General features: G+C 44.2%; 2 protein-coding genes across 2 annotated transcripts in view; one reads left to right on the top strand and one right to left on the bottom strand.

Moving 5' to 3' along the window:
• NME7 (NME/NM23 family member 7) overlaps positions 1–2005 on the bottom strand; it is a 189803-nt gene extending 187798 nt beyond the window's left edge. The window contains exon 1 of the mRNA XM_026659006.2: positions 1934–2005. Within this exon, the coding sequence (XP_026514791.1) occupies positions 1934–1936 (3 nt within the window). The 5' untranslated portion in view covers positions 1937–2005. The remainder of the gene's footprint in view (positions 1–1933) is intronic.
• Positions 2006–2109: 104 nt separating this feature from the next.
• On the top strand, positions 2110–15042 carry BLZF1 (basic leucine zipper nuclear factor 1). The gene is made up of 7 exons (XM_026659034.1): positions 2110–2187; positions 2991–3061; positions 5835–6277; positions 7427–7626; positions 10971–11099; positions 11719–11938; positions 13438–15042. Exons 2-7 carry the CDS (start codon positions 3040–3042, stop codon positions 13621–13623), a joined length of 1200 nt encoding a protein of 399 aa, XP_026514819.1. The 5' UTR covers positions 2110–2187; positions 2991–3039; the 3' UTR covers positions 13624–15042.
• The last annotated feature ends 2272 nt before the right edge of the window (positions 15043–17314 follow it).

The following is a 17314-nucleotide window of genomic DNA, read 5'->3' as shown; positions in this document are numbered from 1 at the left end:
GGTGCTCGGGGGGACGGGGCTTCGGGCAGCATGGTGCTCGAGGGGCGGGGTCTTGGGGGGCGGGGACTGGCGCGATGCAGCGCTTGGAGGGGGGCGGGGGCTTCGGGCGGCGTGGCACTTGGAGAGGGCGGGGCTTCGGGCGGCGCTTGGAGGGGGCGGGGCTTCGGGGGGCGTGGTGCTGGGGGTGGGGATTTTGGCGGCGCTCGCGGGGGGTGGGTACGGCAGGGCGGCGCTCTTCTTTTTTGCATGGGGTGCCAAAAAAGTTAGAGCCGGCCCTGTCCCAGCCAGGGCTTTGTCAAGCCTGGCCTTAAAAACCTCTAAGGAAGGAGATTCCACCACCTCCCTAGGTAACCCATTCCAGGATTAAATTGGTCCACTAACTCCATACTATTTCTTGCTTTCTCCTCTTCTTTATTTTGTAGCATACCCAACACCACACATTCTAAAGGCTAAAATTGGGCCTCAATTACTTTGTCAACACCAGGAAAATCAGCACTCATATTAGAGCAAGGGTGGGCAAACTTTTTGGCGCGAGGGCCACATCTTGGTATGGAAATTGTATGGAGGGCCGGCTGGGACAGGGGATTGGGGCACATGGGGGGGGATAAGGGATCCGGCTGGGGGTGCAGACTCTGGGGTGGGGTTGGGGGATGAGGAGTTTGAGGTGCAGGAGAGTGCTCCGGACTGGGATCAAAGGGTTTTGAGGGTGATCAGGGTTTGGGGGGGGCTGGGGGGAGCTCAGGGGTGCAGGATCCAGGCGGTGCTTATCTGAAGCCCACCTCCGGAGGCAGGGCCACGCTGCTCTGCAGGCTGCCCCATCTGCAGGCACCACCCCCGCAGCGCCCATTGGACGAGGTTCCTAGCCAATGGGAGCTGGCGCTTGGGGCGGGGGCAGTGTGCAGAGCCCCCTGGCTGCTCCTGCTTCCGGGAGTCACGTGGAGTGGAGCAAGGCAAGCCCCTGACCCTGCTCCCCGGCTGGAGCACCAAAGCGGGGAAAGTTCCCAACCCCGCTCCCCAGCGGGAGTTCGAGGGCCAGATGCGGCCTGCGAGCCATAGTTTGCCCAACCCTGTATTAGAGCAACTGACACCAAGAGTGCAGCAGCCACAATCATAGCAACAATGTCAACTCTGCTGTAGAAAGGGCTGGAGCATTTTTACTACCATGCCATGCTAACAGCTTAACGCAGGGACAGCTGCCTGGTGGCTGGCAATTATTGAACTACAGGTACTAACTTTACCAGTGCAGATGCACTCAATGTCACAACACAACTCTTCTGCCTTGGAAGAGAATGCTTGAGAGGTGGCAAACCAAAGCTCAAGCCGGGACTGGATGCCAAGGCTCCTGCTTCACCCAAGGTGGTGGAAGGATGGAGACAGGGGTGGGGCGTGCCCAGCACCCACTAGCCACATGCCCCCCCCCCCGGGAGTGGTTTGCAGTGGGCTGGTTCTGCTGCCAACACCCCGCTGGGGCCCCACACCCCTTGTCTACTGCCAGGCAGAGGGAGAAGGGGGCTCGGCCACAGGGTCATCGGTCTGGGGCCGGCGCCTCCTTCTGCCCTGAGTTTGTACAGCGCCTCGCACCACGGGGCCGGGGGCCGCTGCTGGGCGCTACGGCAAGAGAGGATGCGCCAAAAATCCGGGAGCCGCAGGACGTGCGCGGACCAGCCGCCCGTGACAAGCAGCCCGGCCGCTCCCCAGGGCAGAGACAAGCCCCGCGCCGCCGCCGCCCAGCCGGGTCCCAGCCGTGCCAGGGAGCGGAGCCAGCCCCCCACCTGCCCCATCAGCGGCGGTGCCTGGAGGGAGCGGGACCGCAGGGGCAGAGGACTCCCCCGCCCCATGAGGTCGGGGCGGACCATGCTGCAGGAAGGAGGGAGGAAGGGTTGTAACGTCCATCCCGACTAGAGCCCCCCGTGGGCCCTTGTCCCCCACTCACCATGGTACCGTCCCCTCCGCCTCCGGGCTCGGGTGCAGCGTAAGCTCAGCAAGACGCCTTCTCTGCCCAAGCCGCTTCCTGGCAACCGAAGCCCCACCCCCGCGCATGCGCGCGCGACCGTGAGTAACCCGGAAGTGCCTCGGAAGAGGTGGCGGAAGTGCGGGGGGGGAGGGAAGGGAGCATCGGTTGGCTGGTGGGGGGCCCGAGAAGCCCTCTCTGGGGGCTGACAGGCAGACCCGGCGCGTGGCGGCCCGGTGAGTGTGTCACGCCCCTCGCGGGGCGGGCGGGGCCGGTCGCTCTGCGTGTTGCGGGCTCGCATCGTCCGAGCGGCCCCTGGGGGACGCCGCAGCCGGGGACCCTGCGCGTGGGGCTTGTTTTTAACCCCCCGCCCGGGGAATCTCTGGGGGTTCCCGGCTCTGGGCCCGGGACTCGCGGCCCCGCAGGATGGGCGCAGTTACCGGCCGAGCCTGTTGGGGCGGGGGCGGAACTCGCTGGGCCGGCCGGGGACCGCAGCTCTGCCAGGGCCCTAACCCCCCGGGCTCGGCCCAGCAGCCCCCCGGTGTTCTCCGCCTGTGGCGCGTGGCCGGTTTTGGTTGGCGGTTTTCCTGGAGATTTAATCCGGTGACTTAATCTTTAATTCCCGGAGACTCCCGGCCAAACCTGGAGGGTTGGCAACCCTAATACCGGCCTGTGTCCAGCTGCTGCCAGGAGAGGGGACTTTGGCCCAGGCCAGCCCCCCCCCCCCCCCCCGACAGTGCCCAGTCAGATCTCTGCGGGGCTAGCGGAGCAGACAGCGTCAAAAAGAAAAACAAACTGCCTCGTCGTGACAGAACGTAGCCGCGTTATTGGTGTTCCCGAGAGGGTGATAGCTCCCAAAATGTGCTAGGCCCTTTCCAGCCACAGAGAGCTCCGGTCCTGTCCCAAGGCGCACATCAGTGGATTTACTGCTCCAGGTCGTAGAGGGACAAAATAGAGTTCAGAAGAAACATTAGCAAAATTAGCAGGCACGTTTTAGAGGACTAATTATTGTTTCACCCTGGGCGTTTTCCTTTTTTAGATTTGGTCGTCCTCTCTCCCATACAGCTCCATCAGCCAGAGGGGGGAAAATGACATCTCTAGGGAAGAAAGGTAAGTGATCTTCCTTTACTAAATAGATACTTTCTGGTAATTCTGTATTCCCTTTAGAGTTGTTTAATTAAAGAACAGAGCTGCAGTGTATGCTAGATGCTAGCTTCTCAGCTCTCTGTCAGCTGAGGGGTGAAAACATTATCTAGTATATCTCGGGGGAAAGATTGTGGGAATCTTTGTTGTTGCAGTGAAAAGCAGAGATATAGTAAAGAGCCTGGGTGGGAGTGGTAATGAAATGTTTTCTTTTACCTTTGGATCCCTAGTTCAGATCAGGCCAGTAACAACTTAAAGTTATTACTCTTTGATGGCCTGAGATGATGCTCTTCATCTAGTTCCTAGCAGATAGGTGTCTAGCATTTATTCGGCTCCCTTACTTTTATTACAGTAGAATAGTGAATTAAGCATTAAGACCCCACTTCTGCAAACAGACTTGCACAAGTAGACTTTTGTGCTGGCATAGATCAATTTGTAGGCAAAGTACCTAAATCTGCCAAAACTAGGAAATTCAGAATTAAGGATTCTCATTTTGTCCTTATGTCACACTGTAGTGGTGAGGCACAGCAAAATGTATATAGTCTGTTCTTGGACCTGCCTATTGTGCAACAGTGGTAAGAAGTCAATCTCTTTTACACCTTAATGGACATGGTTTGCTGGGAATACTCTAAATCCCTAAGAATTTTATTCTTTGAAGATATTGTTTTCTTAGTCCCACTTTTTCTCAATGTTGGTTTAGGCAGGCATAATGTGTTACTTCAGGTGGGATGTGACAAAGGCATTAATAACCAGGGAGAGATTAGCATTGGCAAGAAAGAACTCACACAGTTAGTGTTTTACTAACTGTGTGAGGCAAAGGATACCGGTTCAGTTATTGCAGATATTGTTTTACATTAGCAAGAAATCAATTTTCTATCAAAAAGATTTCTTGACTAGACTTGAAAAAACTAAATTCTAAAAAGCTCTTCTCTATTATCTGTTAACTAGTTGAGCTCTTGAGTTATTTCTGGGTTTACATATGAGACAGATCTAGCAATTTCCTGCAATATCTTTGGGAGATCTTACTGTATTAAATTTATGTATCATTGTGGGCCAAGGATTGTATGTCATCCTCCCCCATGGAATTACCACAGCTCCTCCAGGAATTAAGAACGGGGGTGTGTGTGGAGGAGTGTTTAGGCAAATTCACTCAGGTTGTAACACTGCTAGAGAGGTATCACCATCTGGAGAGGCTCACATATGCTGGTTCAAACTGGATTCTCCAGAGACCAACAGACAAAGAAAGGTCCTATGGAGAAATAGCCTGATTTTAAATAGACTCAAGGCCTTCTTTCTGATCCAGCAAAGGGACAGGACCTTCTGTCCAAGGGAGGCCTGGGAAGGTTGGAAGGACTTTGGCCAACTGAGGCCCCATAAGACAGATGGGTGACCTAGTAAGCTTTTAGCAGGCATACAGGAACTCATTGTTTTTTATAGTTTTTTTTGTAATGCTTTCATCTTAGGAATAAATGTGCTCGCTTACAAAAGGCTGTGTGGTAACTTTTAACTGCTGGCAATTAAACTGTTCATAAGCCTTCAGAGAGAAAGCAATGCACAGACGCTGGCCTGCTTAGGCAGGTCTGATTTGCTGGGAATACCATAGTGTAGGCAGAGAACTGTGAGCCTGGAAAAACGTTGGTCAGAAGGGAGAGAAACACGTTTTCGCCCAACCGAAGTAATGGTTGAGAGGTGGAAGCCTAAAAATGGGTGCCCTTGGTGGACCAGGGAGAGGGTGCAGTGCCGCTGAAGTGTGACGACATAAATTGGGTCATATGATTAAAAGGTCAAACATCAGTCTTCGGTGTTCTGGAACATCTTTCACCAATTTAGACTCATACACGTTAGAAATGGAAAATATCATTGAAGATCAACCATTCCATGTCCCTGCAGTGTGGTAGTACTTGGAAATTCTTGTTTTCTAGGCAGGAAGTGTGACACAGTGACAATTTTACAATCAGTTTAGGGTTGTGTGCAATTTAATAAAATCCAGCATCAACAGAAATGTTTAGTAAAATGTTTGTTTAGATATTTTTTTTTATTAAACATTGCTCTGCAGTGGTAGAAACCCAAACATGCCAGCACTGGGGGAGAGGATTGCAGGAGAAACAGGAAGTGATTAGTTAATTCCTCTTTCCATTCCCCCCTTCCCCCTCCCCCCGCTTTTTGGACAATGAAGTAAAACAGCACAAATAGTGAAAAGTAATTTTTTTTTTTTTTTTAATTTTTCAGGATTTACAACTAAGTTATTACTAGACACCGTTAAGGAAAACAACTTATGAATATATTGTATTGTGACAGTATCTCTTTAAAGTTGTGAAGCAGTCTAATGCTTTTCAGCAGTGAAGGAGTGAAATCCTCTTGGCTTTGAAGTCAAGGTTCAGTGGCTAATGTAGTGAGTTCATATAGATTTCCTGCAAAGTGGCTGTGGTTGACATTTTTATCTATATAGTCTTGTTTGTGGAATGAGCATGTAAATATAAATAAAGCTAAAAAAAAAGTCCTGATCAGCTAGATGGCTGGATTTTGTATTACTGACCTTACTGATTAATGAACACGCTTATTTGAGTGCGCTTTCCCTTTTGAGTCCTAACTGAATCAGTGCCCAAGCACTGTGCTGCTTTGCAGATGCATTGTAAAACCAAGCTCCTTCCAGAGTTTTGTTGCCATTCTCTTTGAATTTCTGCAACTTCCAATGGCATAATAAAATAAATATATTATCTTCCCATTGTCTCCAAATTAGCCGACTATGCCTCGTCACCCATCCGTGGACCTGGAGATGGCATGGAAACTGAGCAGCCACCTAAAACTGTGGAAGTAATTGCTGGAGCCCACAATACAAGTCGTCATGCCCATCACAGTCCACACAAGAAAGCTATCTCTTCCCTGAGTCCTGGAGTTCTCCAACTAGGGAAAATACACAGTGATAAGTCGGTGGAGATTGAAGCTGTTCGAATACTGGTTCCGAAAGCTGCTATAACTCATGTTGTTCCTACCAAAAATGCTAAGGTGGCTAAATCCTTGGGACACCATAAAGGAGAGGACTTCAGCCAGTCAGATGGAGTCATAGAACCCAAGAAAGAGCTGTTAGAGCTAAAAAATGCAGTAGAAAAGCTCAAGAATTCAGAAAGGAGATTGCTACAGGATAAAGAAGGTCTTTCCAACCAGTTACGTGTACAGACAGAGGTAAGACATCGAGGATTGTTTATGTGACAATAGATTTGTAGCTTTATTTTGTTTGGGAAGCCTGAGGAGACCAGTATGATGGTATAGTCTGACCTTCTGCATAAGACAGGCCAGAGAAGCTTGCCAAGTAATCTCTGAATCAAACCCATAACTTCTGTTTTGAGCTATAGAATATATCATAGAAAGATATCCAGTCTTGATTTAAAGACGTCAAATGATGGAGAATCCACCGCTTCCCTGGGTAAATTGTTCCACTGGTTCATTACACTCACTCAAAAATATCCACCTTTTTCTGAATTTGTCTAGCTTTAGCTTCCAACCATTTGTTCTTTCTAAAACCCACTACATTTTGTTTCTGCTGTGTTACGACTGCAGAAACATTCATTACTTTAAAAATGTAATCACAAAGGGAGTCTTGATATCATTAACAAAGAGAGCGGGCGCATGCAAATATAGAAAATTGGCCTGCTGCACTGTATAAAGTACTCTGCAGAGGGCAACACCATAAACTCAGCTACAAAAATAATTTTTCCCTACTGAACGTAGAAATTGCTATACAGAGAATACCAGTGTTCTACCTAGTCTAGTATCCTTTCTAAGACAATGGCCTGATGCATTTACCAAATGCTTCAGAGGAAGGTGGAAGAAGCCCCATAGTGGATAACTATCAAATAAATCACCCGTAGGGCAAGTTTCTTCATAATCCCTTTTAGCTAGTGGTTGGGTTATGACACAGATGAGTGGATGTCCTACCTAATATAAACTGCAGATATCTAAATGGCTACTCCTTCTGTAAATTAAGCCTGCATGCTTCCCTCTGTTCACTTCTCAGTGTAGTAGATGAATGTGCTTATTCTTTCAGACATTAGTTATACAGACTTATTTAAACAACTACAGCTATAGCAAATAAGTTGCATGTCTTGAATCCTTTAGTAATCATGAGGCATAAAACACTTGTCCTTCAAATTCCCCAAAGGACATGTATCTGCCCTAGTTGCAGTTCTTCAAGTGTCTTGTAATTATTTCCATACAAAAGCCTGACATATGGGGAAATCAGTCTGAATCTTTGTTAGCTAACGTGCTTTCTAGAAGCACACTGTGATTAGAAATATGACTTATAATAGCTGTTCTATCCTTGACCTATTCTAGGTGAATCGAGAGCTGAAGAAGTTACTTATTGCTTCTGTTGGGGATGACCTGCAATATCACTTTGAACGCATGGCGCGTGAGAAAAATCAGTTGATTCTAGAAAATGAGGCCCTAGGCCGGAATATGTCTCAGCTGTCTGAACAGTTAGAGCGGATGTCTATACAGTGTGATGTGTGGCGCAGCAAATTCCTAGCAAGCAGGTATGGTTTTAGGTCTGTGTCACTACTATTGTCTTAGGGCTCCCTTGGTAAATTAGTATAGTGAAAGACCCTTTTGAAATACATATATGCAAGGGAACAGCTGTAGGAATCCCTACTCTGAACTGGAAATCTACCCTGAGATCTGGAAAACTTCAACCACCACAGCTCTGCTTTCTTATGTTTCCGGCTACTGTTTGTACAGTTTTGAATAATTATTCATCCCTATGTACACTTGTGTATCTTCAGTGTCCTTACCTAAAATTGTAATACCATAAACTTTTTTTTTTATATATATATATATATATATATATATATACACAGCTGTGCAGATAAGCTGAAAAGGGGTTCATGCTGCTAGTAAAGCAGGGTTCCAACTTGTATGACTAACATTTATTGGCACAGAAAAGGATTAAAAAAAGTTAGCCCGTCAAAAAGAACTGCCACTTGCAAGTGCAAAATGAATAAACCAAGTCAGATTACTTGCACATTAACTCAAAATAAACTACTGGATTTATAATGTGTTCCTCTCCCTTCATCCAGTATTTAATGATGAAAGAGTAGGTCCCTCTCCCATCAAACATGAACCTGAGACTCAGATCAAGATATACATATTAGAGAACACCAACTAGAGTTTGCAATTCTGACTACTAATGACAATTTAGTAACTTTCTTATCAAATTTTAATGTGATTGCAGGCTTTGACAGGCCATCACCCTTAAAGTGTGAGCCATGTTGTGGCAACCCAGAGTATATAATGTAATCACAGCATTAGGTGCATGATTTGATGATGGCCACACGGTATGATGGCGAATGCTGACTTTGGTTTTAGTGTTCGGTTTTTTACTAGGTGAATTTTCTGATTCAGCCAGTGAAGAAGAGTGTGAGATTTTTGAATCTAAAGTTCTCTTCTTATATTCCTACAACTACAGAACGAGGAATTCCATAGTCTGTGTAGTGTGTGATGGTCGGATAAGTGTTTTGCATTTTCTGAGGACTGGAAGTCGAATCCTCCTGGGCTCTATTCCAACTCTTCCTGTGTGACCTTCAGTAAATCACCTGTAACTGAAATGCAGGGTTAAGAGAACTGATCAGATTATCCCTTCCCTAATTCATAGGCATGTGGTGAAGCTTAGTTTAATACTTTTTCATCAGAATATTTTACAAAGAAGCATCTCATTAATATTGAAACCTGTAGTATATGCTTCCTGCATTGGCTTTGTAAATAAATATTTAATATATATGTCTCTGAAATATGGGTTTAATCAGTCAGGTGTCACCATTCCTAATTAATTGGGCTCTTCAGCATTATTGGTGTGCCTATGTCATGGGCTGAGTCTCACACTTGTGGGAGCATCATGTGACAATGGATTGGTACTTGCTAAGTTATCTGTAACCCAGTGCTCTTTGAGTCTTTTAGTTTGTCATTTTTTGAAAGAGGCAGTGAGGTGATAGTTTGAGAGATGTGTATATTTACATGTTGTATCTCCTCCTTTGTAACGTTTTTTAAAGGAAAATCTCCAATGGAATCAGCTGTTTGAGGGATTAGAGACTATCTCTTTCCTCTAAATTGGTAATTGAGAGTGACCAAAAGTGGCTGGGATCTGATAGCTATTAGTTTGTTTCTAAGGGATCTGTGTCTAGATCATCTAACCATACCTTTGTTAGTCTCAGAGAGGCAAATAAATAAATGAGCGAGAAACTGAATGTACTTGCTATCCCCCTTGATTTGTTTCCCAGAGATGACTTCCCATAGGCCATTCTTGGGGCGTATTAGTGGGGCAGCCTGTGCAGTCAATGCTCCTTGCTTCACCCTGCTCTTTGGAAAAAGAGGACTTTATTCTCCAGTGCTGTTACTTACAACATTTATCAACAGCATTAACTTGTCCCAAAACACTTTTTAAAATGTTTAATAGAGACTTCCTGCTGATGTTTTTTTAATCAAACACCACATACTTTTGAGACTTTGAGTTTAAACAATCAGTTACTATGAAGCTGCCTGTTCTGTATTACAGACCTGTAAGTGGCTCGAGGGTTTTGCCAAACAATCTGCACTGGCTAACACAAGAATCCCTCTTCCCGGATTGCATTTTTTCAGATTGGTCTGTAACAAATTTTGATAAAGTCTCAGCTGCCCCTTTTTTTCAGGCAACAATCAAATGTATATCCAACCCAAAATAACACATGAATTTTTGCAACAACAACAAAGTCCAAAAAAACCCTCCTTTTTAATGTAGCCTTTGGGAGTCACTCAGAGAAGCATTTTCCACAGTGCCTTCCATAGCTCTCCCTCTCCTAAAAAAAGTCACTTTTTTAGATTATTAGGGAGCATAGATAAAACAATATCATAATTCCACTATTTAAATCCATGGTGTAAACACTTGAATAATGTTTGCTGTTCTGGTCACTCCACCTTAAAAAAATATATTAGAATTGGAAAAGGTGAAGAGAAGGGCAATAAAAATGATTAGGGGGATGGAACAGCTGCCATACAAGAAGAGATTCAAAAAGTTGGGACTGTTCAGTTTAGAAGAGATGACTAAGGCAGATATGATAGAGGTCTAAAATCATGGATGGTGAGGAGAAAGTGAATAAGAAAGTGTTATTTACCCCTTCACATAACACAACCACCAGGGGCCACCTGATGAAATTAATAGGCAGCAGGCCTTGTTAAAACAAACAAAAGCAAGTACTTCTTCACACAACACACAGTCAACCAGTGGAATTTGTTGCCATGGGATGTTAAAGCCAAAAGTATAAATGTGTTTTAAAAAAAATTAGATAAGTTCATGGAGGATAGGTCCATCAATGGTTATTAGCCAATATGGTCAGGGATGCAAGTGTGTCCCTCAACCTCCAGTTGCTGGAAGCATCCAGCACTGGGCACTGTCAGACAGGATATTGGGCTAGATGGATCATTGGTCTGACCCAGTATGACCATTCTTATCTTTATCTCCTCTTCCTGACTAAGCCCTGGTAAGAAAATAACTGCATTTCTTGATCCCACAGTTGAGAGTAGAGGGAAGGAAGCAACTGTGCCTTGCTAATGGTCCTGTCTTTCTGATATTTGTGTTGGTTTGGTCCTTACAACCTTGCTCACATCATCTAGCGTGCCATGCAGCTTCCCCTATGAGCCCCAAAAGGCCTCCTTATTACAAAACATTTCCTATTCCTCAGTTTAAAAAAAATAAAAGCCAGGCAAACATCAGTTTTCATTGACTGCTCTTAATCCTTGAAATATTTGATCTGCTAAAACTATCTGCTACAGAACCAAAAGTGAAAACTCATTCTATTTCTAACTTGCCTGTTAAAAGTAGCTGATTTATTGGGGATTTCCTCTTTTGCAGAGTCATGGCTGATGAGCTAACCAATGCCAGAGCAATTCTTCAGCGCCAAACCCGGGATGCACAAAGTGCAATTCAGGATCTGTTGAGTGAACGTGACCAGTTCCGTCAAGAAATGATTGATACACAGAAGTATGATTACTCTTTACATTCTTTTCATTTTCCTGCCCTAAATGTTACTCTGTGCATTTTTTTATTACTGTGGTCTCAGTTTAGGCAGTCTTCTGACCTAGAATCAATTCTCAACACTATTTCTGGTAGATAAGTATTTACAAAAAACACTGTTGTGATTGCTATGCATGGAGCCCTCTTGTTGGCCGCCTCTCAGCAGAAAGGTTGAGGATTGAAGGAGCCATATCAGTTGAACTTCCCTCTTCACCCAAAAGAGTTGTTAGCCCTAGGTGAGGGTTGAGATTCATCGGTTAGCAAAAGATAAATGTATGGGACCTCAGTCTTCCTGACTCTTAGTCCACCACTTGTCACCAAATTCTCTAATCATGATGGGCTCCTCAAACCTTGTATTTTATTATTGTGCTACAGTCTCTGGTGAATGGCCATATGTCCTAATCTTGTTTAAATATCTAATTCTTATTTGTATGTTTCCTTGAATGTTTTTATATCCCTTGTCTGACTTGAATTGTAAGTTCCTTGGGGCAAGATGGCCTCTATTTGTACAGCACCATGCACATTGATTGCACTGTATAATGATTTACTCATCATTACTATAACAATTCAATTTTTCCCTGAACAGATTGTTAGAAGAGCTGCTGGTTTCTCTACAATGGGGGAGGCAGCAGACTTATTATCCTAGTGCTCAACCCCACACCACAGCAGAGCTAGCAGCAGTGAACTATAAACTGGCTAAAGCAGTGAGCTCCCACCTTCTTGGAAATGTTGGCACTAACACTCCAAAAAAGACTTCCCCACCGACAGAGTTCTGCAACACTCCCGCTGAGAAAATGGCTGAAATGGTAAAACCCTTACTATAGCTCCAAGTTTGTGCCCCTATTAGCACTGCATAGGTGCAGCTTCCAGATCCTTCCAGGAAAGGCAACTTTCTGGTGCATGAGAACTAATTACAATCTAGAGTGAGAGTAAAGTGCATGGGCAATAGAGAGCTTTTTCAGTACATGTAATCTAAAAGACCATTTCCTAAGCAAATATTTAAAAACTGGAAAAACTCTCACTTCCCCACACTTTCCCCGGCACACCAGGAGGTAGCCTACATCACCACTGTCTTTTCAGTAGCACGCCTTAGTGCAGTGTCTAATCTCTGTACTGCTAATTTAGAGCTGCACCGTGATCATGCATAGAGGACTCTGTTCTTTGTCATCCTCATGTTCCAGGAAACTGCAGGAGGATTTTTTTCTCCCTCCTTTTCTCTTAGACTTTGGCTCTAATAGATTTTCCCCCCCCCCCAATATATAGTCTGGACTTGAGACTGTATCCATGCCAGCTATAATTTTGGGGCATACCTGAGGCCTGGGGATTCCATTTCAAAATCAATGGCTTTATATTAGGGCAAGGAGATCATTAGAACATTAAGACTGAAACAATGACCTAATGAAGATGTAGATGAGCGAATTCTCCAGAGACAATGAGCAGCTGGGCTAGAATAACAAGCAGGAAGACTTTAAAGGGAAAGTACTGCTTCCCCTCCCAGCCTAGCTGCTGCACTCCAAAAAGTGATTGGGACAGCATTTAATTTTAGGCTAGGGAACTAACCAGGGAGCCTCAACTTGAGAAGTAGGAGGGAGAGGGGAAAGGATGAGGGAGAAAAGGGAGGGAGGTGGGGCAGGGAGGCAAAATCCATACCATTTTCAAAGTAAGCTCCACCCCACCCCCCTCAAAAAAATCCAGGAAAATTGGGGAAGATGATAAAAGTAGTGAAGAAAGTGTTTAGCCTTTCCCTTTAGTGTTTGGTCATCATTGTAGTATTACCCATTTCCATAGGAGGAGTATCCCATGCATAAAACTGCCAAAAAACATATTTTAAAACTAACAAGCTATCCTCTACTAGAACTGAACCACCCCCAGGAGTGTACGAGGTGGCTATCAGTACACTTCTCAAGCAGCTGAAGGCATAAAGCACTGTGCACGTAGTTGTGGCATATTGCTGGACTCAAGCATGTTTGCAAATACATCTGATTAGTTCAGAGGTCACTCTTTTCTGAACCTCTGATCTTCCCTTCTTGTAATGAATTTAATTGTAGCCTTTAAAAAAACCCATTACCTTAGTTCTGATGAAGGGATTCCAAATTTGTGAATCTATATTCACTGCAATATGAAGTTACTCAATGTTAAGAATTACAGTTCAAGGTAAAAACTGACCAAAGTATGAGGATTGATTAAAATTTACCATTCACCTCAACAGCAGCCACCACCTGCTGTCTGTAAATGGAAGTCAAGGATAAAGCATCTTGGATTAAATAACATCTAGTCCATGTCTGATACTGAAATTCTCTTTTAGGTGCTGCGAGTGTTGGATCCAGTTGCCTGTACTGAAGCATCACCAGACGTTCCCTTTTCTGAGCCTTCCCCACCCTCCTTCCTTTCCACAAAGAAGAACATTGGTCGGTTTCACCCATACACCAGATATGAAAATATAACTTTCAACTGCTGCAATCACTGCCAGGGAGAACTGATAGCCCTTTAAAATCATTGCGCTGAAGACAAAATAAAGCCAGTGTATCTGGATATGCTAACTTTTCCCTGAATGACAGTAGTGATTTATCCATTCTGATTTCCTTCTTTGCTATTATCTTCTTGGGGGGTTGTTATGCTAGAAAATGTACTTTTTACTTCCAATAACTCTCATGCTTAGGGACCATCTACAATAATCTGTGGTGGGATCATAGCTTCTACAGGGCTGGAATATGGTTAACGCTCCCATTTACAAGGGCAAGACCAAAATGTTACGACAGTACAATTTGTAGTGTAAATAGCTCCTTAGATGTGTAGGATTTGTAATTATATTATGAAATCTTAATGGATTTCTGCTCAGGGGAAGACAAAACCATGAAACTATTTCGGTACATAGAGACAAGTGATGCATCCACTTGAAACCTCTGAATAGCACTTCCTTTTAAAGGGAGTTGAAATAAATGCTAAAGTGAGAAACATTGAGTTATTGTTTAAGTATTTTCATTTTAAAAAGGGCAATAGAATGCACAATCATTTCTATGTGGTTTAATTTTTCTCTCTAGTGTTACTCAGTTTGCTGTGGTGCTATGGTCAAGTATTTATAGTCCTAATTAAGTTACAGGATCAGGTGCAATTAACATTATGGGTCTTACCTTGATGGAAAGGGGTAGAGAAGCCTCTTTAAGAAGAAACTTGAATGAAATTGAAAGGTGTTTAAGTAGGAGTTGGTGCTGAATGGATTCTGGAAGCTAGTGTGTATGAGGTTGAAACAAGTGGATTGGAAGCATTTTAACTCCTAGAACCAAGCTGCTGCATAGCTGATTCTCAGCAAAGATTGATGTAGTTCCTTTAGGGCATAGTTTTAAAAACTGAAACTTACTTGATGCTTAGAGGCAAGATATTACACATGAAAATCTTTCATGGGTATTATACCCATGGAGGGGCCTGCATCATCAAATACTAGGTATGCCTAGGCAGTGACAGAGCATACTATATTTTTACTCATCTGGCTTTACTAGGTTAATGAGACAAGTTCAAAGTATGTACTAGTAACCAGTCTGCCAAATACAGCCTGAAAAGAAAGCTTGCAGGGTTCTTTTCTGCTTGCTTATTTACAAGTTAGACAGGATACGAGTCTTCTACCATATGTTAGGGAGCTTACGAGCTCTTTTTGAACAAAAGTTATATTCATAGAAAAATCATGCTGATATCTTGCAGCACTCCAGTATCCTGCCATCCCCAACAGACACAGTATACATAGCCTGGGTATGTAATTAAGGAAAAGGTCTCTAAACCAGTCACTGTAAAACTATTTGGTAAATCTAATACTGTATACAGGGTATAAAAGGCATAAGTTTATGACTGCTACTCTTGGCCATGCTTTGGCCTGTGCAATTAATACGCTACAATAAACATTCTCTACCTACTTTTATCATGAATGAAGGTTTGGATTTTGTATACTTGTGACAGTCTTTGATTCCACACATTCTTTGCAGAATCTAAGGGCAGGTCTACACTACAGCCGGGATCAACGCTCTGCAATCAATCCAGCAGCAGTCGATTTAGCGCAGCGGGTCTCAAACTTTTTTACTGGCGACCCCTTTCACATAGCAAGCCTCTGAGTGCCGCTGCCGCCACCCCCTCCCCCCCATAAATTAAACACATTTTAATATATTTAACACCATTATAAATGCTGGAGGCAAGCAGGGTTTGGGGTGGAGGCTGACAACTCGTGACCCCCCATGTAATGACCTCACAACCCCCTGAGGGGTCCTGACCCCCAGTTTGAGAACCCCTGATTTAGCAGGTCTAGTAAAGATCCACCAATTGACTGCAGATCGCTTTGCAATCAACCCCTGTACTCTACCCCCGACGAGAAGAGTAAGGTAAGTCGACAGGAGATTTTCTCCCGTTGACCCCCCACAGTGTAGACCCCGCGGTAACTCGACCTAAGGTATGTCGACTCCAGCTACATTATTCACGTAGCTGGAGTTGCGTAGACTAGGTCAACTTACCTCAGTAGTGTGGACATAGCCTAAGAAATAAAAGATTGAATTCCACAGGAGTTACAAGAAAGCTAACTGATGGGCATTAGCTTTTGTGCCCTGGTGTACCTCATAGGGATAGAAATTCCTCTCTCCGTCCCTTGCCGGCTGGGCAAACACTCAAACAGATGTTAAATTGATGGATTTGTCAGTGTATCACAGTGGGGAGAATAAATAAAGGTTGGTCACCTGCAACCAGAGTTCAAGATGACCTCTGCACAGTCATGCTTTTGTGATGTGCCAGTGGTGCAGCTTGGAACAGCAGAACCTTCTACTAGCAGTGCCCATTGGAATGCTCTTGTGCCCTGTTCTCCTCCTTCCCCCCCCCCCCCCCCCCCCCCCAATAAAAAGGAAGCATGGCATGCAGACTGCCTCAGGTCCAAGCCTGTCACTAAGACTGAGAGGGGAAGATGGACAGGGAGTGTGAATTACCTTTGTGAAAGTAGACCAGGCTTTAGTTCTGTCACTATGGCATTTTTCACCATCATTAAACAAAATGTTAATTTTAAAGAGTTTAAGTAGTAGGGGAAGAGTTAAATCTGCATAAGTCAGTTATACTTTGAAGCCTCACATTTTAAGCAGGAAAAGAATAAGCCTAATTTTTTCCAATGGAATAATCAACTCCCATTAAGCCTTAGCTAGTGTAGCAAATTAAGTGGTGCTTTAGGAACTTTTCCTGTACTATGGTAGACACACCTAAAGGTTTTAATAACTAATTATATTTTTTTTAAAAAAAGTTAATACACAGTTGAGCTGTGTCTACTAAACAGGTCTTTTCCCAACACATCTGTCTCAAACCTACTATACTTCCTAGCCACACTTGCAGCACTGCATTTTTTGAAATCTAGACGATTATCCCATAATGCTTTAGTAAGAGCACCCAACTGCACTCTAGGCAGCTGAAAGGAAGGCAGACCAGTGAAATGGTCTGTTAATGTGTGTAGAGGAACCCCTCTACTCAACAGGACAGCTATGACTTAGTTGCAGAAAGACCCATGTTCCGTGTATGCAAGGCTTGAAACACTGTTAGTAAGAGTTAACTATATTGGGTATGGATACACACCATGTTTAGAGCCAGCCAGCTAATAGTACATTAAATTATTAAATAGCATAGTGTAGACCAGGCTGAAGAACTGTAAAGCCAATATCACTTGTGAGCATGCATGCTTATGTGCTCACTAAAGGTGTGGGCAGGGAACTAGAATGAAATCAGTTGAAACTGTTAGTATAAATATGAACCGTTTTTCACTTTAAAAACAAACAAATACAGCCATTCCTACATCTATGATGGAATGAACAGCACGACTTTTAGATTATCAAGACAGGGACACAGAAATTAGAGCCAAAGTTGTTCAGCTTGGTCTGCTTCAACAATTAGATTAATAGATTCTAAAGGTAGAAGGGAAAGAACACTGATCTGAACCTCTTGCATGACCAGCCATGGAACAAATTAAAGCACCCTTGCAAAACTGTTAAATTAACAAGCCCTGACACAGAATGTTCTCCCCTGCCCTTTACCAGGATGGGTGGCAAGGAAAGAACTCATCTTTTACTTCCTGTCAGTAAGTACAATTTGCAAGGGTTAATTAGGAAGATAGTTCAGAATGTAATCTGTGCTATACCAGTGAGGTATTACTCAGCCCAGAAATGGAAGAATGA

This window comes from Terrapene carolina, unplaced genomic scaffold (genome assembly GCF_002925995.2).
Source record: "Terrapene carolina triunguis isolate 2854851 unplaced genomic scaffold, T_m_triunguis-2.0 Scaffold558, whole genome shotgun sequence".
Classification (NCBI taxonomy): Eukaryota; Metazoa; Chordata; order Testudines; family Emydidae; genus Terrapene; species Terrapene triunguis.
The sequence above is the reverse complement of the archived record's forward strand: the minus strand, read 5'-3'. Positions and strand labels throughout refer to the sequence as shown.

What these genes read in the sequence shown, in the direction of transcription:
- BLZF1 (XM_026659034.1), top strand. Translation starts at nt 3,040, where the DNA reads ATGACATCTCTAGGGAAGAAAG. An exon ending in GACATCTCTAGGGAAGAAAG is followed by an intron (nt 3,062 to 5,834) that starts GTAAGTGATCTT and finishes TCTCCAAATTAG; the next exon opens with CCGACTATGCCTCGTCACCC. An exon ending in AGTTACGTGTACAGACAGAG is followed by an intron (nt 6,278 to 7,426) that starts GTAAGACATCGA and finishes GACCTATTCTAG; the next exon opens with GTGAATCGAGAGCTGAAGAA.